This window comes from Talpa occidentalis, unplaced genomic scaffold, assembly GCF_014898055.3.
Source record: "Talpa occidentalis isolate TD23 unplaced genomic scaffold, MPIMG_talOcc4v2.1 talOcc4.7, whole genome shotgun sequence".
NCBI classification, from domain to species: Eukaryota; Metazoa; Chordata; class Mammalia; order Eulipotyphla; family Talpidae; genus Talpa; species Talpa occidentalis.
In genome coordinates, this window is record NW_023605083.1 from 69,449,057 (window position 1) to 69,472,238 (window position 23,182).

Consider the following 23,182-nt stretch of genomic DNA (forward strand, 5'->3'; position numbering starts at 1 on the left):
TCCATTTTAGCGGGAGGGATCTTTCTGACACTTGAACACGCTCTGCCTCTAAAGAGCCCACCCCACTGTCCTTAGGACCTGGTTCCTAAATTGTGTGCTGAGATGCTGCAGAGCACCACAGCAAATGCACAGGTGCACAGCAGGGTATTTTAAACATTCAAGGGAAATGAGGGATACTTGACATTAATTGGGCATCACAAAAACTACTAACCTGAGGCAGTTCACAGTTTCAACATTAAAACTCACTACATTCTTTTCAGTGATGGCCTATCTTTGTGAAGGTGGATTTGGGGCAGTTCGTACAATTAGAAAGTACTGCAGAAACATTAATAAGGAATAAGAAAGAAGTGAAGAAGGTGCTAGACACTTGCAAGTTTCAAGAAATAGTAGCTGTGTTAATTTAAGAATAAGAAAATATCTTTTTCTTTAGATTTGCACATAGTGTTATTTTTCAAATGGCCACTAAACTTGTCGCAATATAAATAATTCATTAAGTTGTTTGACTGTAACTACTTAATAAACCGAATTATTAGTACTTCTCTGGCCTACAGGAACCATAACAAAATTACTGAGACATTAAGAACAGCTTGAGGCCCTCCCCTGATGGCGCAGGTGGTCGAGTGCCGTGCTGTGTAGCTGTCCTCAGCCTCTGCAGTGCCGGTTCAATTCTGGCCTGCTGGTGAGGGTCCCACATGGCGCAGCAGACCTCTCCTGTCACACCCACTGCTCCTCTCAGCAGTGTATTTCATCAGTCTGCCTGTTCTGTTCCCCGCTCTGTCTCTGGTGAATCCTCTCACCCTCCCACGCATCTGGCCTGTACCCCGGTTCTTGTATAAATAAATAAATAAATCTTAAAAAAAAAAAAAGAACAGCTTGAAATGAGAAACTGTAGAAACCACTCCCTTATGATAAAGTTCCAACAATTTTGGAGAACACACACAGGGCTCCATGATCTGATCCCCTATTGGCTTCTCTGGCCCACAATGCCAATATTTCCTCTGTCCGTCACTCACACTGAACTACTTTCAGATCCCAGAATAAGAAGGACTTCTTCTGCACACACCCCCAACATACATACATTTATGTTTATGCATTTGCATACAATTCTCCCTTCCTCTGCCAAACTCCAACTATCCAGATTTCAACTTCAAACCAAACCAAACAAAAACTTCTTGTCTTGAAGACCTTCTTTAATTTTGCAAGACCAATTTCAATGACCCTCTCTGCATTACTCCTCCAGAATATACTTCTTTCCCAGGCTCTTTATAGCAGGTCACATCTTGGCTGCATGGTGTCTGTCTGTTCAGGAATCCTACTGTACTCCTCGGGGTCACCAGTCATGTTTTGCTGTCATCAGCCCTGCATGTGGCAGAGACTCAACAACTGCTTGTTGAATGAATGCACAGGTGAGGAACTCCACCTATAAAGTCAGACAACCCCAAACCATTCAGCAGTACAGAGACTCTACACTGCTTATATTCACCCCCTTTCACTTGTACTCTGCACTCCCCACACATTTGCTATAAAGCCAGGTGTCATGTTAGAGTCACACAGAGGATGTCACACATGCTCAGGGATTGCCGCTGCACTTTGCTGGCCTTCTATGAACCACAATCTTGCATTCAAGAAAAACAGGTGCGACATATTGAACACCCCATCCTAAATGCATTGGTGTTGGCTGATGGCTATGAAGTGCTTGGCTAAGAAGCCAGCCCTAAGGGAAGAATTCCTCCTGAGCATTACATATCAAGACAACCTGGCAGGCTCCGTGCCGTGGAACTGGAAGATGAGATGTTGCAGACTGTTCCCATCACCTTAGCTGATTAATAAATTAGATGCTTACACATCACAGGATGTGTCTGTTTCCAATTTCAATGCATTCTGAGAGCACCAGGGTGTCTTGCCAGTGCCTGCACCTCTGGAGCCCCACCACATGTGCCTTGGGTAGCAGCTATACTTTTCTCTGCTTCTATATTCCTTCTAAAAATTATCTTTTTAGCTAAGTAAAGGGCAAATGCTGCCTACCTAGGGCACTGAAGTTACAAGAACACCCATCAAGCATCTCTCCAGCTCTGGAGTTCTCCTGCAAGCTTTCTCAGCATCTCTGCTGCTGAATTTCCAGGGATTGGTGTTTCAGATGTTTGTTTTAGCTGCCAGTGCTCAAGCCCTGCCTCTGTGTGCTCTGTGCTAAATGTGATCGTGTGTTATATTCTTACATCCTCACAACAATCTTGGAATGTATCCCCTTTGCACAGGTGGAATAATTGAGGGTCACAAAATTTAAGTAGTAGGTCCAGGATATTCTTGGGTGGGAAGCACTGCCTGAGTCTGAAGATGAGCTATTTGGCACTAAGCTATAGTGACTGTTTTAGTGTTCACAGAAGCTCAGAGACTGCCTTGCAACTGGAAGTTTCCATCACAATTTGCAGGGATAAGTCAGGTGGAGATAAAGGATGGGATGCAAAGCCTTCTTCCAAGCCAGCCTGGGAATTCACTACTAATGAGACCCAGAAATTCTTATGCCCAGAAGGAAGGCCTTGAGAGATAAAGAAACTGCCTAGAGGCAGAAGCTTGGGTATTCTGGTTTCTTTCATAAGGGATACAAAGGTATCCAGCAGCTGTAGAACTCTACATAAAAGAATGCATCCTGCCACGCGGTGCCCGGAGTGGAACTGGGGCAGGTAAGCTTGGATGTAGCCAAGGGAGAGAGTTGCCTGGAAGGTAGGTCTGGAGCAGCTCTGTTGGTAGCATGGAGTGGGGCTTGGGGGTTAATGAACTCCATCTTTATGGCCTTTGTCATGGTTCCTGTGTTCCCTTCCTGTCCTTTGAGTTACCGACCACCAGAGCTTTCCAGCCCTTCTCTGTGACCCCCTTATACACTTCCCCATGCTGCACCCACAGCGATATTACGATATTTCTATATGTCTATCAGCCTTGGTGGTCTCAAGTTCCAAAGCTGTCACTCCTTCCTGTGTCCCATGTCAGGCAATGTTCTAGCCTGCTGAACCTGAGCTCAGGACAAACCCTGTTCCTCCAACAGGGATAGCTGTCCTCCAAGCCCACGTGTGACCATAGTGCTGACTCTCAGTCTGTGTGGCTCATACTGCGAGGCTCATTCCACAAGGGGAGGCTCTGTTTCGTTAGTAAGCATCAGAATTTTAAAAAAGAAAGCAGAAAGATATAGATTATATTTCAGGGCCTCCCTGCTGGTGCAGGGGTTAAAGTCTCAGCACTATCAAGCTATCAGCTGCCACTGCAGTAAAAGTTCCATACCCGGGCCAGGGAGATACCCACCTGGTGCAGCAGACCTCTCCTGATTCACCCACTGCTCCCCTCAGCAGTGTATTTCAGTACATCTGCCTGTTCTGTTCTCCACTCTGTCTCTGGTGAATCTCTCATCCCCTGCGCCTCTGCCTATACCCTAGTTCTTCTATACATAAATAAATAAAAATAAGTCTTTAAAAAAAGAAAGAAATTATATTTCAGAGGAATGAAGTAGAACTATCAAAATGCATGATATATCACTGTTTTTCATAAAATTTCATGTCAAGCATGTTTTTATGCCTATGCTCAATATAAAAGGTACATTTTTTTTTAAAGATGAGGAATGAAAACTCTCTTTTGGAATGCAAAACCAGTCTCACTTAAATGTTGCCTCCTGTAGCAGGAAGTGAAAATTGATCCACCTGCCCTAATGCCTCAGTTTCCATCCTGGTCCAAGACCATGTCTGAAAACATGGAAAATTCTCTTTGATCCTGCAGTCACACCCTGTGGGAACCCAGCCCTTAACCGATGCCTCTATGTCACCTATTCCAACTCAAATGCGTGAAGACTAAAATTACGACCATTTATTTTAATAGCCTTTCCACCACACTTTTTTCCCTTTCTCCAAAGAACACTTGTTCTAGAGTATAATTTCTCAACACTTGCATTGTTGACATCATGAGGTAGATAATTCTTTGCTGCAGAGGACTTTCTCTGCATTGCAGGGAATATAGCAGGATCCCTGATGCCTGACCTTTGCCCACTGGATGCCAGCAGCATTCCCCCTCTTCAGCCAATTGAGACAGCCAAAATTGCTTCCAGATATTTTCAAATATCCCTGCTGCAAGCAAACTGATTGACAAACAGTAGTTTTCATAGCTACCCTGACCACCTATATCCAAATATCTTAGGAAAGACCCAGGCATTTTTTTTTTTAAGTCTGAAAGTGATTTGCATATACAGTGACTCCTTTGCATATGGAATCAAGGTCTCTTCTTATTTTTCAACTGTTACCCCAGCCTTTGGTCAAGTTCTTATTCCTGCAATACACAGCAGGCAAAATGCCAAATTTAGGAATAGTAAATGGCAGTGCAGAAATTTAGGCTATGAAAAAGGAAAATACAAAAAATACAATCATTGCTTGTGACAGGGGAGCTGAAGCTGTTAAATCCATTCCTTTTCATCATGATCCAGGAGGTAGATTTAGTCTGTGGGTCATGGCAAAAGCTCAACAGGTAGAGCGGCATACTGAGCCAGGTGCCCATCCCCAACTGAAATGCTGCCTGTGTAAAAGTGCTGGACACATGCTGCATCCAGAAAAGCAAGGCAAGCTGTCACAGCTAGGTGCAGGCAGCAGCTCCCTAAATCTTCTCATCAGAATACCAATTCCCTTGAGAAAAAAAGGTTGTATGGCCAAAAAGTTTTGGCCAAATATTATTAAGTGGATGAGATTATTAACTAAAGATTTTGCAAATGAGAAAACTATGGCACCAAGAAGTTAAGCAAATTGCCCACATCACACATCAATCATTTGTAATCATCATATGCACTGTGTCCATGCAAGGCATCAACTTGCAGGCCATCAACTTGACATTATTTTGTTGGCATTATTATTATTTTTTATTTGATTATGGAATTGTTTTCCAAAAAAACACTTTTTAGCATTGGACTGGAGTTCCATGAAATAAGCTTCAAGGGATGCTAATTTAATTTTAACCACACTATAGATATGTGTGGTATCAAGATTCTATCTGGAATTCAGACACTGGTGATTTCCTTCCAAGTTCACCAACAAACAAGGTGAGAGGACTTTTCTCTCACTCCCACTTGTCTGTAAGTTTCTTGAAGGCAGGTACCTGCCTAACTAGTGCATCACTGGTGCCCCCATGCACAGATCTGGAACACCACAGAGCCTAGAACATTCTGGCTAAATCGCATCTCACTGATCTCAGCACAACCTTCCACCTATGCTCAGGACAATCCATTTACCCAAGCAAATTTACTACAAAATTTACTATAGATAATTTCTGGAAACACATGAAGGGGTCAACAGTTGGATTAGAACAGATTCATTCAATTCCGAGAAAAACAGGCATGGAAATCAGACTTGGTTTACCAACAAGATTTGATTTACAGTTAACTTTTAGGTACTTATTTAGGGCTCAGAGGGAGGTGTGCCATAACCCACACCCCAATTGCTCTGCAACCTGCAGGGAACACCACTCCATGTGAAAGCACCCTGGTGGCATGTGGCTGCCACACTCTGTCCAGACTCTTTAAAACCAAAGCTCACACGGGGTACCACAGTTCTCCTATTAAATCCACCTTTTCAATAATTGCTAAATTTACTGCAACTTATTGATGATCTCAATGTCTTTAAAAATAAACAGGGCCTCCCAGTGGCGCAGTGGTTGAGCGCTGGGCTGCGAAGCTGCTAGCGCAGCCTCTGCAGCGCCAGTTCTATCCCCGGTTGCTCCCCGGCCAACGGGCGAGGGTCCCACATGGCGCGCAGACCTCTCCTGCCGCCTGCTGCTCCCCTCAGCAGTGTACTTTGGTCCTTCTGCCTGCTCTGCTCCCCGCTCTGGCTCTGGTGAATTCTCTCACCCTCCCATGCTTCTGACTGTACCCAGTGCTTGTATAAACAAACAAACAAACAAATAAATAAATAAATAAAGCATGCCTCTATTAAAAAAAAATAAAAAATAAAAAAATAAACAAAAAAGAAAACACAAAATGCCAGTGGAACGATGGGAAACATTTGGTATTGGGAGAATACCAGCTTTTAAATTATTATAAGAAGAAATCCTTTTGAGTAATGCAGCCAGCAGGTGGAGGAAAGAACTGACATTTATGTAGTTCCTGCAAAATTCCATGTTCTACATGCTTGACGTTTCAGTTAAAGCTTACCACAACCATTCACTATTTACCATTATCATCATTTTATGGATGAGAACACTGAGCCTCAGGGAGGTTCTGCCCATGGTCAAAGGAAGCCTCTTGGTATTTGGTGATAATCTAGGTTGCTAAGAACTGGGCAGATTCATGACAGCACAGGGTTCAGGCTCAGGCTCTGGCATCTCAGAGGGCTGCTCCTGGTTCCTAGCTCTGCTGCTTCCCAGATGTGTGATGTGGGCAATTTGCTTAACTTCTTGGTGCCATAGTTTTCTCATTTGCAGTAGAGACAATAATATTATTTCATTCACAGCATGGTTGTGAGTATTTAATGACTAATATATGCATGGGCTTAACAGAAGGGGGAAATAAATGATTTTATTAGACGTTTTATTTAGAAGCTTAATGACAAAAAATCCAGATATAAGAAAATTGTAATTTTACAAAGCACTCTCACATAAACTCTGTTTCATTTGACCTAGTGGGTAGAACAGACATTATTGTCTCTTTCTATAGAAGAGATGGTTGAGTATGTGAGCAGTGATATGTACATTCCTATTCATGGAATGACAATGGTTTGCTTATTCACTCTTTTTTTTCCTCTTCTGGTTGAGGAAGGAATGGGTGAAAGCTGTGGGGTTTGTGTGTGTGTGTTTTATTGTGTTCTTTGGTCATCTTAATGTCACCAAGCTGTCCTAGCACAGCTTATGGCACATGATTGGTGCTAAGTTCAAAGCCAATGGATGTATGAATAAATGATGCATGACTGAATTTCCCCATGATGAGAAAGCTAGAAAGACTATCCAAAATAATCAAAAGCCAGGTCTTCAGACTTCACATCTGGAGGACTTCGAGGATTCCAGAGTCCTCTCCACCACCTCATGTTTTATTTTCCAATGTCATTTGATGGAATCATGGAATGTCAATGAAGGGAAAGCCTTGGAGACAACCGTAGCTAGCACATCCATTTTACAGATGAGGAAGCAGCATATCAGAAGTTCTACAACTTAACCAAAATCATGCATCTGGAAGGTAGGTGCTCAAAAGTTTTTATTACTTGACCAAAATATACACCTGGGAGGTAGGTGAGCTGGGCCAGCACATAGGTTCCCTTACTACAAGATCAATGTCTATGCATCCTGAGAAATTCAAGAGCAGAAAATTCCCTCAGCCTCTGTATGTGAACTCACGCTTGTGAGTGACAGACCATGTGTCCCATGCACCCAAAGCACTGTTTGTACACATGTTACAGCTAGACTTGTGAAGCAACATGAGAGCAGACTTCTGCTGGGATTTAATTGGAAAGGTTCTCATCATTGCCAAGGGCACCGACTCCCCACCACGACTCTATGAGCTGCAGCTAGCCTCTTATGCATATGCATGAGGAAGGAGATGGCCTCAACCCACTTCAGCAAGGAGAGGAAACTTCCTCCTGCTTGCTTTCTGAAACTTTCAAATCAGCCTGGATTCTGGTCTGGGCTCTAGATGGAGCAAATTGGCCAAAGTTTGAGGTCTAGGACATTTCAGAAAGGCTAGCTATCTAGCATAAGATGATATGGCATTTCATGTGGAAATGCCTTTGTTTCATGATGCAGATGTCGTTTCTAAGGTACTGTGTCCAACTAGCACATAAGTAGACACACTGGAAATCACCTACAGACAGGCTTTAATGTTTCAACAGTACAGAATATGTGAGGATGTGACAACTCCAGTAAGCATGTCCTAGTTGGCTTTTGCTCTGGTCTTCACTTGGCCTGGAAAGGCACACCTGTCTCTTGGTACCTAGTCACATGTGTATCCATATGACAAGAGCCTCACCTAATCATTGCACATAGTAGGCGCAAAATCAATATTTATGCTCTTAGCAACCTCTCAGCTATACTTATCTTGGACTCTTTTCTTTTTTATTTTTGTGTGTATGTGCATGTGTGTGTGTCTATGTGTGTGAATTTAATTAATATCAGTCTCTCCTATGAGAGAACAGACCGTGTTTATTTTACTCATCATTGTATTGTTTGTCCCAAACACCATGCTGGGCCTGTAATTGGTGCTTAATAATTATTTGAGGATTAAATAAAGGAAGGAAGGAATAACTAGAAGACCAGGGGCCTGGCTTCTGTTGAACTCCATCATTTAATTAAAACTGTCCTTAGTTAACTCTGATACTTAATTTTAGAGCTACACAGGAGCTTAGAAATCTGTTTGTTAGGAAACTGCAAAGTATGTTTTGAACAGTAGAATCCAAAAAAAGCATATGTGAAATCTGAGCACAAAGGCCGATACAAACCCTCTCTAATAAAGACCGTGTAAGGCTGGGATCCTGCCTGATCACCCCCTGCCCCACCATACACCTTGTCTGCCTTCCCACACTGCTGTGGCTTCTATGACTACTTTAATTGATCCTTAACATTTCAAAGAGCATAGAATGAAAAGCACTGATCTATGTCCAACCTATCATTTGGCAGATGAGGAGGTAGGGTCCAGGAGAGGAGGGCGCTTGCCTAATGTTGTAAGATCAGTGCACGGAGAGCTGGAATTAATATCCAGATGTTCTGATCCCACCCCCACTTCATTAGAATTTCTTGGCATCTCTAAAACTACCTCCAGGCCCCAAGGTCTACAAAGCAGCTGTGAGCAAAAATACATGGAAGAGCCCCATCGGAGGTTTGAAATTTCCATGTGGATGCCATGTTGGGCAAGAAAGTTGTTGAGAGGGTGAGGTAGATCAGTGTTTGTACACCAGTTTCACTCCTTACCACGTGGATGAACTAGGGCAAAGCATTCAGTTCCCCCGAGTCCTGGTTTTCCTATTTGTCAGATACCAAAGAACTGCTCACAAAACAGGACATTGTAAGAACTGACTGTCCTCCTTCCATGGCCCATCATAGTGTTCAGTAAAAGGCTGAAAAAGTTGAGTACCCTGTATCTGTGGTTCCACTCATCCTATTCACTGTAGTGAAGGTTATCTCAACAGTGATCACAAATGTATTAATCCTGGAACATGTATGATATTTCCCATGTAAAACACTATTATAACTATTCCCGTGTCATGTCAGTATAACATATTTTCATGTCAACTCTTCCCTGAGGTCTATCCAAGAACCATTCCTACAGAATTGCTACGAAACCTTTGTAAATACATGGATGCTTTTCATTCTAACACATTCATTAGTGCGATTATAGACTTAAAATCAGACTTTGGTTCCAGTCCAGGTTCCACCCTTTCTTGGTTATATAATTCATGTGAATCACTCATTTCCTGATCTTCAAAATGAAAACACAAACCTAAGTCATCCCAACTTCAAAGTGTCCTCAGGTGACTCAAAGCCACATATAAAACCAACAGGTTATTATTTCTTGGCAAAGCAGAAACAGAATAATAAATCTGGACTTTTACTGCTACTACTACTTTTTACTACTACTTTTCTTCACCTAAATCTCCAGTGCACATTTTCATCACTACCTGAGATTTAGGGTATTGACATGTTCTAGTGAGTAATCAGCAAGTACTCATATTTGGTGGATATGGGTTCACAAACAGAAATGGCCATATTTAGCAGAACTATTTTAGGGATCCACATTTGAAATTAAGTAGATAACTATTGTTCTTGGGAGACTTAGGGATAGCTCTCCCAAAGAACAGACCTTGGAATCTAGACTATATTTTTGAAATTCTGATATTCTTCCCTTTGGAATTTTTCATCCTTCTGTTTTTCTTTTCTTGCACACATAATATTACTGTTCCCTTATACACCTGCTTTTCATCAGGCCCAAATAACTCTGTATTTATCACTACTTTTCAAGGCCCACAGAAAGTTCATCTGTGACTCTTGCACAGATGGAACCATTAAGGGACCTCGGTCATTGGTGGATTAACATTCAATCCAGGATTTGAATACCCAGCACAGAATCCCAGGTATTTACAACAGTTGGAGTTGATAGGGATATCACATGTCACCCGTCCTTTGCCCATAGCAGCATGAAGTGTGTAAAGGAGACATGACTGTTTTTCATATCAAATCCACAGGACTTGAGTTCATGTCTCCATAGCTACAGGTCAAATTTCTTTCTCTACCAAGCTTCCTCATTCTTCTATTCTAATTGGGCCAGAAGGATTGGGGTTTGTCCCTCCTTCCTTAACATTAGGACAAAAACTACAACTCTAGGGCGATTGCTTCATACTCCAATTCATTTAAATCCACAACATTTATTGCATGCTTACAACACAAGGACCAAAAAAAGCATGCTTGGGAGCCAGAAATGAATTCTTTGTTATATATAAAACCTTCCCTTAAAGAGTTTCCAGTTAGGGGGCCACCCCTGGTGGCACAGTGGTTGAGCCCTGGGCTGCATAGCTGCCCACAGCCTCTGCAGTGCCAGTTCGATCCCTTGCCGCCAGCGAGAGTCCCACATGGGGTGCAGACCTCTCCTGCCATGCCCGCTGCTCCCCTCAACAGTGTATTTCATCAGTCTGCCTGTTCTGTTCCCCGCTCTGGCTCGGGTGAATTTTCTCACCCTCCCATGCTTCTGACTGTACCCAGTGCTTGTATAAATAAATAAATAAATATTCATATATATATATATATATATGAATTTCCAGTTAGGTAGGAAAGAAATATAAGGATACACCCTAATTCCAAATGACTTAAAACCAAAGAGGTGTAAAATATAGACAATTGTGGAAATATCAAAGAAAGGGTGGTTGAGTTGGGGAGCATCTAAGATGATTTTAAGCAGAAAGACCTTGGGCAAAGTCCTTATTGGATGAGTAGGATTCCCATAGGCTAAGAACCAGTTCAAACCTGCTCAAGGAATGTTCATTGACTGTCCCTACTTGTCCCCAAATGTGTGAATATATTTGAGATACATTAATACATTTGCAAAACAACACAATCTACCCTTGACATGGCTGGCTAAGAATGCTGTGACTATGGAAGATAATCAACAGGCTCTGAATCCCTGTCTTACTGTTGACTTATTGTGTGTGTGCCCAAAGACATTATTTCACCTAGATGAGGATCAGTCACCTCATCTGTGAAGTGGAGAAAGCAAATAGAACCGCCTTCTCTGGTTCTTACAAGAATGAACGAAACAGCGTATACAAAGTATTAAGCACTATGCCCCTCACACAGTAAGTATTCAATAACTATTAGCTATTTGCTCATCTCCTTGTTGCTATTAACCTTTTGTGCAAAGTGGAAACAAAATGAAAAAGGTGAAAAATGACACACTGTAGGGGTACCATCCCGTGACCCAAATGCTCCTCCACACACCGAGATCCATGGCAACACCTGACCCCAACGGCACCCTCAAAATGAAAGGCAAAGAAGGCAGGGGCTAACAGCCCAGATCTTACCTGTATATTTTATATCTGGTTGTAAATCCTTGACGGTGTCTTTCCACAAAGGATAGGTAGCTCCTGGAGTGGTGGAAAGGCCCCCTGTCTGAAATAAGCCAATCAAATTCCTTGGAGACATGTTGGTCTGTCCCAGCTGGTTCCTGGTGGGAGGGCTGCACTGAGATACGGCCCCATACAAACAGGAAGTACAGGAGCTCAACAAACCTCCAGTTCATGCTTTTCTGCCGGCCTTTTTCCTCTCATTCTTGCTCCATTCTGTGGAGTCTTGCGGAGAAAAGAATAAAGGGATGTGGGTGGGGATGGAGAGAGAGGAGAAGAAGGAAACAAAAGAGGGAGAGAGGAGAGAGAGGGAAAAGAAAAACAAAATAAAGAGAAGAGAAAGGAGAATGTGATCAATACATCTTCATGATAACGCCTTACATTAGTAGAACAGATTAAGGTACATACAAGTCAGTAGTTCCTGGTTAAGAGCTGGGCACCTAAGGAGACCTGAGCTCTGCTCCTGCTTTGCTGTTTATGTGTTGAGCCAACATGCACAAGTCGCTGAGCCTCCTAGAGATACAATTTCATCCTCTTTAACACAGGATGGCTTAGGCACCTTGATCTCAACTCTTGGCAGATCACAGATGTTCAAGGCATTATGTGTCAAAACAATGAATACACTAGTCAATGAAGAAATAGTCTTTCCATCTGGAAAAGGACATGGAGGCAGAACTCAAGTTCCATTTACTATCTTGACAAATGTCCTGCCTCTCACAATGTGTACTCAGTACACAGGTGGTACATGGTTAGACATCTCACAGATGAAGAGTTGTGGAGCCCTGCACACATCCAGTTCTCAATGCTTTATGAATGCCCCATTTACCCCAGTGAAATGTGACCACAGATTCCACCTGTTATGACTCCAAGTTCCTGGGTATGCAGAAGGGAAACTAAAGGCCAAAGCGCTAGGAGGGTCTTGCCCACCTCATTTTTTAGGTGGTAGCACAGTACAGATGTGCCATGTTGGAGAAATACTTAAGAATAAGGGATCACTTAGGCAGATGTTCCCCATGGGGAGGAGAGAAGAAATAGCACAGGCCAGTCCTGGTCTTTGAAAAATTGACAACTTTTGCCTTTATCATCTCATCATTATTCTATTAAGCAGCTTAACCCTGGGCTGTGTCCCCCGCTGCATTATTCTAGAAGAGCTTATCTTACTCTATATTGAAAGGCAACTTTGATTCCATGAGACATCAATTATAAACATCATTTGAGACAAATTATTGAACTTCTCTGAGTCTCAGTTTTTCATCTGCAATATCTTATTAGCTATAGTCCTTATACCCAAACCTAGTGTGAGAATGAAATAACATAATTTCTATAATGTGTCCTACACAATGTCTGGCATCTAGTAAGTGCTCAAAATGTGGCATCAGTGATGGTGAGAGTAACAATAACGGTGAACGTCAATGCTGATGATGCCTTGTTTTCCCTGCTGAGCATCTTTATTCAGATTGTCCTCAATGCCCAGCCACAACCTGATTATCCTTCACTAGCTACTTCTGGTCAGGTCTTCAATGTCATTTCCTTTTTCTATTCCTCTCAAAAAGTACAACTTGTTCCTTTCTCCCAGCTCTGATTGCTCACTTTAGACAAATGTCTGCTAGCATTCTCCCTCTTATTATACTTGGTTGTTTCTGTGTCTGTCTTGTTCATTGGGCTGTGGGAGCTTTTCACTGACAAGAACCTCTGAAAGACTGTTTCCACACATGGCTAGCTGTGTGACTGCACAGTCTTGTCCTGTCTAGACTTTGGATTTTTATGTCTAAATCAGATTTTCATTAAAAATGTGGCAAGGGCACAAACATTTCACCCCAAGTAAAACCATGTATAAACATGAAGAAACACGATGCCTTATTTGTCTACTCCCCCAGCTGAAAATGGGAAGTGAAGCTAAGAGAGAAGAAATCAGAACGAGAGATGTGAATTTCCTACCCAATTGGATCGCTCCCTTCATTACCCAACTGCACTGTTTTATTCTGAATAGTTACAGAAATCTGCTTGGCACTGCAAGCCCCAGCTGTCAGGGGCAAAGGCGAGAGGCACGTGAGCAGGGGAGGCAGCTGGCAGAGGCTGTGGTCTCAAGTTTTGTTCAGAGTCAAAAACAAAGCCGTCCGTGTTGAGTGCAGCACTGTCACAGCTACTGCTGCCAAAACAATCTGCAGAGCCCACCTGAGTGGCAAGCAGGGGGTGGGGGAGATTGTTCCCAGCTCCGGCAGGGAGCTACAACACACTGGAATCGCAGCGTGTCGCCCATATAGCTCGTGAGTGGGTGCAGGGTGAGAGCCCGCGAGAGAATGCTTGGCTGTTAGACTGTATGCAAGGAAACAAGGTTCTGAACATCACAGCTTTCAAAAGCAGAACAAGGCTAAGCATGGAACAGCAGCGGATGTGTGTGTGAGTGTAAGTGTGTAGGAGAGTGAGGTCTCAGCTGACAGTCCTAAAACTAGCTGAAATCTGAAAGATCTAATCCACTGCATCCCAAGGGACAGTCATAGCCTCCATCCCCACCCCAGGCCATATTTGATTATTACAACTTGGGGGCAGTCCTCCTGGCATCTAGTGGGTGAGGATTCTGTAAACACCCTACAATGTACAGGAAGACTCCCACAAAGAAGATCGCTGGACTCAAATGCCAATGGTGTCAGAGTTAAACCCACTCTAATACAATTCCTTTTAAAGACCAGGACACAAAGTGAGCTATTGTCCAGCTCCTAATTTTCATTCTATCATGGTGTCTAGGTGGGGCAGTGGGTGAGTATGACTGGGTTAGAATGTTCTCTGGTGTTGGCTTCATGCTACAATCTATATTTTTGGCAAGGAGAGATGAAGCCTTCATGGAAGAAGTCTGAATTTATCCATTGACTTAGGAAATCACAATGACTCACAGAATGCCAAAAAGGAAAGTTTCTACAAGTTTATTTTAATAGAAGAAGCTATTTTTGAGGAAAGAATAAGGGCTAGTATACAGGGTTCCTAAATGTTGTCAAATGATGGCAGACACTGTGATTTCTACTCCACAGACAAGTCCATATTAGCACCAGTTCTACTGGAGCTAATGTAAGGGTCACCCTCAGTCCACCTCAGCTGGAATTAGGTTCTGCCCTCTAGCTATTAAAATACAGGGGAGGGGAAGTCACACACACAAGTGAGACATTCCAGTAAGAAATACTCTGTCTTAAATACAATAATGAAGAAAACAAATTCAATGGATGAAGAGAGGGCAGAGGTACTGTTTCCGATGAAGAGATCTAGAAAAGGGTGCAGGTTCTTAAATGCATGTAGAGTTTCATTAAGCAGAGATGGGAAGAGGAAAGTCCAGCTGAACTGGGAGCATAAAACAAGTCCTGGGGCTTGTCAGACTATATGCGGGGAAACGAATTCTGAACATCACAACTTTCAAAGGCAGAGCCAGGCTAAGCAAGGAATAGCAGCTAATGTTGGAGACAGTTTGGGGAGAGCAGAACGTTGGGGTGTGTGCTATTCGCAGCATACAGGGTGGCACTCTTCAGTGAGAACAAGGCATTTGATCTGTCTGTCTCTGTCTCTGTCTCTGTTTCTCTCTCCCCTTCATCAAGTAAGAACTGTGTATTTTATTTCCTTCTACCCACTAAGAGTAAAGCATTGTGGATGTTCAATAAATCCACGATTCATCCATTAACAGATTTGGCAGCTATTCTAAGTCAGAAACTGCGCTACAAGCTGGAGACCCTATAGTGGGCAGCTTACGGCCATGGGAGCTCATTTCCCACTGGGTTGGGAGAAGTCCCCAGTAAGCATTAACTACAGGTGTGGTGGAGCACTCCAAATATAATCAAAGTACTCTGCTGTGGGAGTTTAAGGGTAAGGTTTGTTTTTGTTTTGTTTATTGGTTTGCTTTGTTTCTTTATCTTCCACGTATGAATGAAATCTTATGGTATTTGTTTTTCTCCTTCTTACTTATCTTATTTAGTATCTTCCCCTCAAGTTTTATCTATCTTGCAGGAATGGCAAGATCACATGCTGTTGTTACAGCTGAGGTGAGTAACTATGTGTCTGAAACCTAAACTGTGTTGTAGACCAGTATTGCTCAATAAAAGAATTCTTTAAAAAAATCAAAGCAGGTAAAAGGGGATTGAGAGTTAAGTCATTTATTAACATGGTACTTCAGGAAGAGCTTCACTGAGAATGTGGTTTTGAGCAGAGACCTGAAGAAGGGAGCCCTGTGCGTGCCTCTAAGAAGAGACATCTGTGGAAAAAGAGGAAGAGGTCAGCAACATCTTCTACTTAGCTATAGTCAGAATCCACCTTATACTTCAGTCTCCCATAAGGAACTTAGAATTCAGTTGTGGTGAAAGTCCATTGAAGGAATGTTCCATTTACTGAGCATCTACTTTGTGTAGAAACTATACTAGTTGCTTTACACATGTGACCTCTATCCATACCATGGGAGTTTATGGTTCCTGTTTTACACATGGGGTGGGGAAACCGAAGTTGAGAAAGTAATAGATCTGACATCAAAAAGCTAACAAGTGACAGAGCTTAAATCGCAGGCTCTTGCTTTCTAATTTGGGAGATACTGACCATATGTGACTATGAAGCTCTTGAAACAAGACTAATCCATATTGATGCACTACAAGTAGAAAGCACATACCCACCATATTCAAAGCCTTGATAGGAATGAGTGTGTAAAATCTCACTACAATTTTATATTGGTTACATGTACAACATTAATGTTTTTGATGTATCCAATTAAGTAGAAAATTATGTAAAACTAATTATACCCATTTCTTAATGGCTTTTTTTTAAGTCAACGGATTTTATTTTATTTTTTTTTATTTTTTTTAATTAATAAATTTTATTTTTATATTCCCCATACAATTGCAATCCCCCCATTCTGATCCCAATCCCTCCCCTCCCACCCCCCGCCCCCCAAAAAGTGTCTCTGGTTCATAGTTTTTGTTTGTTAATGTGGCTACAAACTCTTTAAAACTGTCCACACATCTGCATATGTATGATCTTATACCTCCGAATCATATACCTGTGTGATCAGATACAGTGTTGTAAATTAATGTTACCTCAAAAAATTACATTCAGATGGTATCCTATGTTTATGGGATAATTGAGAATGAGCATTTTCTGCTCTATGATACTTGCTGGGAAGGTCGCCCATTCATTTCCGAGTTTTTGTCACTGTCTAGAGAACCCAATTCACTCTCCCATATGACAGGGTTGAATCACTGTCCACTTGCTTCCTCCCTTCAAAGTGAATAAGCAAAAAGATAATAAATACACAACAAATAAAAACTCTCCTGTTCAAAGGCCACATCTGCCAACCCTAGAAACAGCCCGGATATCTGTGGCTAAGTACTTCAGAGCTTATTTTCCACAGATTCATAAAGAGAAATTTTCTGCCACTGGGTTTCGAAGCTGAGAAAAAGGCTAGTTCTATTCCAGGTGCTGTCTTTGACCCCCTGTGACCTTCTGTGAGTCACTGCCGGTGGCTGTGAGGTGGCCTGCGGGATGTGGAGCTGGTGACGTGTGATGGGGCATGGCTGAACCGTGCTATATATAAGCCTGCAGTGTGATTAAGGGAATTGGGTCCGTCCCCCAGCACACACTCTAATTGTGGCTGTTGTAAATTATTTACATCCGAGGCTGCCATACAACGGGGAATGAGAAGGGCCTTCCAGGGCAGTGTCATCAAGCATCGGAGCTTTCTGCATGGATTGCTGGGCCATGACCCACTTTCTGGGCTGGTGGGGGGTGGTGAGTGGAATGCCTCTTCTGATCCCCGTCCTCGGGATCCCTGAGGCTGACTGCCAAATGTGAGGTCACCCACAGAACCTGCCTCCTGAGCCTGGGCCTCCAGATCATTTCATCCGAACCTCAAATTGCAAACTTGGCTCTCCAGCAAAAGCAGCTCACAGAAGCCTGCCAGGCTCGGGAACCTGAGCACATGCTACACCCCTCTATGTCTTAGATCCCTCTTTATAAAATGTAGAAGGATGAACACCTATTAGGGCTTAGATAATTAATGATATAGGATTTTAAATGCAATCATTCTTAGTTATAGTTTCTTGTTTTGACACATGTGAACCACCACAAAGTAAGTGTAAAGCGGTTAACAAAGAGAATAGCTGATAAGTCAACTTGAGGTGTGAAACATCTAAAAATGCTGAATATCGGGAAAATCAAGGTAATCTTAAAGCCAAAGAAATTGTAAAGCAGGAAGAACTATTTTTGTGATTTTGGGGGAAATCCTAAATGCTATTTTTTAATGAAAAATATAAAATGTATATTATTTTTAATTAAATATTTCATTTACAGTCACATTTAGGAATGTGAAAACATAAATTTAGGAAACTGCCTTTTAAGTTTCCCTTCAAAATGATCAGCAGTGTCTACAGATCTTTCCAACTGGAAAGTGAAATTAAGATTTTGGAATGTCTTTTCTGGGCCAGTTTGGTAAAATTCAAAAACATTTGTTGAATCCCTGGTATTTTAACTAGCTCATAGTTCAGAGCAGAAGGCAAACACCATGAGTTCGCTCCCCCAGCCAGGGAGGTGACCCACATGGCCTGTCTCACTGGTCCCTAGCTGTGTATTTCAGTCAGTCTGCCTGTTCTGCTCCCCACTGTCTCTGGTGAATTCTCTCACAACCACCCCCACACCTCTGGCCTAGACTCCAGCTCTTGTATGCATAAATAAATAAATCTTAAAAAAAATATGCCATAACAGGGCAATGACAGGACACACCCTGTATTCTGTGAAGCACAGAGTCCAAGCTAGGAACTTTGAGAATGTCTCCTGGCCGTGATATCCAGAGAGGCCTTATAAGATATTCCAGGCCAAGAGAGAGGTATGTGAAAGGAAAGAAGGACTGTGATGAGCATTTAGAATCTATAAACATTTAAAAGTTACTACAGTTGGAATTTTCAAGTAGGGAGTGGCAAGAAATGAAAAAAAGAGCTAATTGGGGTCACTTTGTTTTATAATCATGTGCTTATACACAACTGATAGTTTCCCAAACATAGATTCTTCCAATTCTCCCCCAATGTGTGCTGAAGATCTGAATCATACAGCAGCCACTAAGTCAGTAGATATTGAATGAATGAACTGAACAAGTCAAGCGCTAGGATTAGCTCTGTGGGATCCCAAGAAACCGTTGAAAGCTTTTAAGCAGAGGAGTTCTATATTACAGTTTAAATTTAGATGGATTACTTCAACTGCAGAGGAAAATGGATAGATTTATGAAGGGGTAAAGGTAAAATTAATAAATTACAATAGGCTAGGTTGATATGGTCTGAGAGACATATTTGATAAGGAGAAAGGAAAAAAAAATAAACAAGGAAAGGAGAGGCGCTGCAATATCTGTTATGGTCTGGGAAAAAGAAAGGTGTCTATGATGACTCCACGGTCTAGTTTGATGATTAGACTGATGATGTTGCCATTCAGGCTGATAAACAATAGTAGAAATAATGATTTGGAGTGTATGGTGACAAGTTCCTTCTTGGATCTATTGAGTTTGAGCTGTCTGTAGATTTGTCAGGTCTGAATTTTCAGTAGGTTACAGTACCAATCAGAAGAGAGACAGGACTAGAGATGAAGACTTCTAAATCAGTATGAAAAAGTTGTGGTGAGAACTCCAGAAGCAGATCAGAATATAAGTGAGAAACAGTCATGGGAACAACATGGAACGATGCTGTATATAGAATAGGTAAAGAGGAAAGAATCCCACGAAGTAGAGAAAGCAGGGGTTGTAATCTGGAGGAGAATAGTGAAAGAGTAATGTCAACTACTAGCTAGAGAAGCAGAGATAATTAAGGAGAGAATGGTCTCAAGCTTCAAAAAGCTACTGCTATCCAAAAAGATAGGGGCTCAAAATGCCTATTGGACTTAAGGATACAGAGCTGGTTGACAGTTGTTGATGACTTGATAGGAAGTGCAGATTTTTGAAAGGGATCAGGCATGGGTGGGGCATGAGTACAAGGAGGCACAGAATGTAGAGCACTTGGCTAAGAAGGAAAGTTTCAAAGGGCACTATCAGCACTTCTCTCTCTCCAGAGAGGGAGATGAACTGTCAATGGAGGATTTTTTTCCTCATAGAAACATGAGGATATTTATATACTCAGAGGAATTAAATAAGAAAAGAGAAATATGGGAGAGATAGGAAATGAATACCGATTGAAAGAACACAGGGTCTGGGGGTAGAATGGAATGTCAATTCTCTACCAGTCAGGAGGGACTCAAAGAAAAATAAGACACTGTCCATGGCTTCAGGGAGCCACAGCTTGGTAAGGGAGATAAACCCATGTGCCCCAAATTCCACAACAATGAGCTGAGTTTTATCAGCGACCTGAACAAAGTGTTAATGGAACAAAGGAGGGGAGAAAACTCAAATAGAGCCAGTTCAAGAAGGGCACTGAGATTGTAAGATTTTTCTTGGCCTCTAATGATTTTCCAGTTATGGGGGGTGGGGTAAAGGGGTGTTGCTGTGACTTAACAGGAGGCATTACAGATAGTGAGACCGATATGAGCAAAATATATTGAGTCATGCAAAATCACCTATTATGTGCCAATCATTCAACTAGATGCTGCCTGGGATGCAGAGATGAGAAAGAAAAGGTCGATCTCCCTACAGATGCACACTGAAGAGCCTGAAGGTAAGAAAAAATGTCAAAGCTGGGAAAGGGAGCTGTGCAAGTGCTCAAAATATGATTGTTCAATAAATAAGCAGTGTTGTTTGGTCCTCCCCGTTGGCGCAGCTGTTGAGCGCTGGGTTGCGAAGCTGCCCGCAGCCTCTGCAGCACCTGTTCGATCCCCAGCCACCAATGAGGGTCTCACTTGGCATGCAGACCTCTCCTGCTGCCTGCTGCTCCCCTCAGCAGTGTATTTTGTCAGTCTGCCTGTTCTGTTCCCTGCTCTGGCTCTGGTGAATTATCTCACCCTCCCACACTTCTGACTGTACCCAGTGCTTGTATAAATAAATAAATAAATAAATAAATCTTTAAAAAAATTAAAAAAAATAAAGCCTCTGAAAAAGTTATGATTACAGTTACAAGTTACAGAAGAGCAGAGGTCAGAAAGATTCAGTTATTTCTCATAGTCTCACAGCTGATGTGAGGCAGCAGTATCCAAATCCACATAGTTCAGGTCCAGACTCCGTACTCCAACCTACCAGCCACTGATGTCTCTACCATGTTACCCCGAAATGAATATACCAAGACCTAAGAGGTCCCCAACTGATCTTTCAGTCTCATAGTTCCCCAACCATTCTAAACACCAACAAAGAACTATTTCCAATACTGAAAGAGTCAAATTCCACCAGTGAGGAAAGTGAGCATATTAAAAAGAATGTCAATTTTTCCCCTCAGATCTCAGGGCCTGAAGATCCCATTGTTATACCAGTGCTATTTCATTCCTCGATTCAAGTTTGTTCTTTACCTTCCTGTCATCTGCAGGAGAGAGTTCAAATTCTTCAACAAGGCATTCTATTTCTAGCTTTCTTACTTTCCAGGCTCATCTCTCTTCCCTCCAAAAACCCTATTCTCTATAATGTAGCACACCAAAATTTTCCAGTTACCTTGATGTTAATGCAAAGTCTCCAAAGTGCCTACATGGCTCAAGTAAAGAATTCACACTCCCTTGAAAATTCATCTCCGGTATCTTCTCCCCTGGAGAGCTTTCTTGATGGGCTTGAACATTGGATGCCATCAGCATTCCCATAGCGGGGACTTCATTAAAACTTATACGCATCTCTAGTTGTTTCTATTTCATCCCATGTTTGAGATTTTTGCTTCTACCACCACACGATGAGTATCCTAAGGGCAGGTCCCAGGGTCCAATTCATTCCTGTATCCTTAGGTTTCATCTGCAGCCTTACATACAGTAAATGTGACAGACCTTTCCTATTCTCCTCTTAAGCATCACCAATTTTATCTAAAGTTCTGTTTCTTTTCCACCTTCAGTTCTTAGAATGTGAGAAATGGTTTTAGCAATGAGTTCATAACTCACTTTGGAATAGTTAGACGTAAAAGGCTCTGACAGACCCTTTGGACCAAGAAAGCTAGACTTTACTGACAGATCTGAACATAAAATAAACAGAAGCTGGAGTACCAGAGACATTCAATAAATAAGAGAAGAAATTGGGGAAAGGCAGAATTATTCTAACATGATGAGAATGGAGCCACCCTTCAGAGCCCACCAAGCTCTTCTCATGACCTGTAGTGACATATGTTGATCCAATACTGCTGTTGCTGTTGTTTGTTTTGGTTGGGCAACATGAATCCAGTGTGAGTTGGGTTCTGTACTGCTAGCTACATACGAAGTCCTAATAGAATACAGGAATTCCTCCACACATATCTGCACACATACATAACATTTGCTTGACTACTGTGAGTCCATCAAACCTCTATGGCTCCAGTTTTTGTGTGTTACTCCTACCATAAGTATTCTTTAGTAAACAGGCATAGTCTATCTTCCCTTATCATTGCTGCCTTTTTCCAGCACAATCCTAGAGCTGCCATTCTATTGCAGATATCCAGTTGTGTTAACATGGAAATCAACCAAAGACAGATGCACAGAATTCAGTATTTCCCTCCTTTTGGTGCCCCCTCCACTATCAAAAAGAGTAGTCCACAGATCACCTAAATCAAAATTCCTAGAGATGCTTAATAACAACTCAGTCTCTTTGCACTCTCCCCTAACCTACTGAATTACAATCTCTTGGAAGAATGCTATAGGATCTATACTAATGCCTGTGATTAAAATAATTTATCAGCATGTGTTATATGACAGGAGCTATATCAAGAACTTCACAGATATAGGGTACTTTCTAAAGAGGTGGAGTCCATTCCCCATAATTTGAACTTAGGCTTATCCTCATTGGTCATTAGAATGAGGGAGAGGTCATGGTGGGCCGCCTCTAGTGTGGACCTTGTATGGTTCTGCTTTACCACAAGAAGGATGTGAATGAGAGCAGTAAAAGGATGAAAGTGGAGCAAAGTATCTGATTCGTGTGCCTCTGTCCAGCCAAGCTTAGAAGAGACTCCTAGAGTTACATCAGCTGACCCCAACGGGACTATCAAGTCATGACCTATAATACTAAATGCAATGCCATTTTTTTTTTAAAGCCACTGAATTGGTGGTGGTGGTGTGGGGGATAGGGGTGGGGGATGTGGGATGCTAACAGACACACTAGATAACATTATTATTCCCATGCTGTAATTATTTTTTTAAAGATTTATTTATTTATTTTTGCAAGCACTGGGTACAGTCAGAAGCGCGGGAGGGTAAGAGGGTTCACCAGAGACACAGTGGAGAGCAGAACGGGCCGACTGAGGAAACACACTGCTGAGGGGAGCAGCAAGCGCCGCAGGAGAGGTCTGCGTGCCATGTGGGACCCTTACCCGGCAGCTGGGCATTGAACCAGCGCTGCAGAGGCTTAGGGCAGCTACGAAACCCAGACCTTAACCACTGTGCCACCGGGGAGGCCCCCATGCTGTAATTAAACAAACTGAGGGTCAATGATGTTAAATAAAGTTTCAAGGTCACACCATAGTTAGTAAACATCAGAGCTGAGATCTGATTCTCAATTAGATTCTCCACCTCCACCCAGCACTGTCAGCTGTTGAGCTGGGGAC

At 42.3% G+C, this 23,182-nt stretch overlaps 1 protein-coding gene across 1 annotated transcript in view; it reads right to left on the minus strand.

The window, feature by feature from the left end:
* BRINP1 (BMP/retinoic acid inducible neural specific 1) overlaps positions 1-23,182 on the minus strand; it is a 163,793-nt gene that overhangs the window by 108,308 nt on the left and 32,303 nt on the right. The window contains exon 2 of the mRNA XM_037492845.2: positions 11,514-11,780. Coding sequence (XP_037348742.1) covers positions 11,514-11,731 — 218 coding nt within the window. The 5' untranslated portion in view covers positions 11,732-11,780. The remainder of the gene's footprint in view (positions 1-11,513; positions 11,781-23,182) is intronic.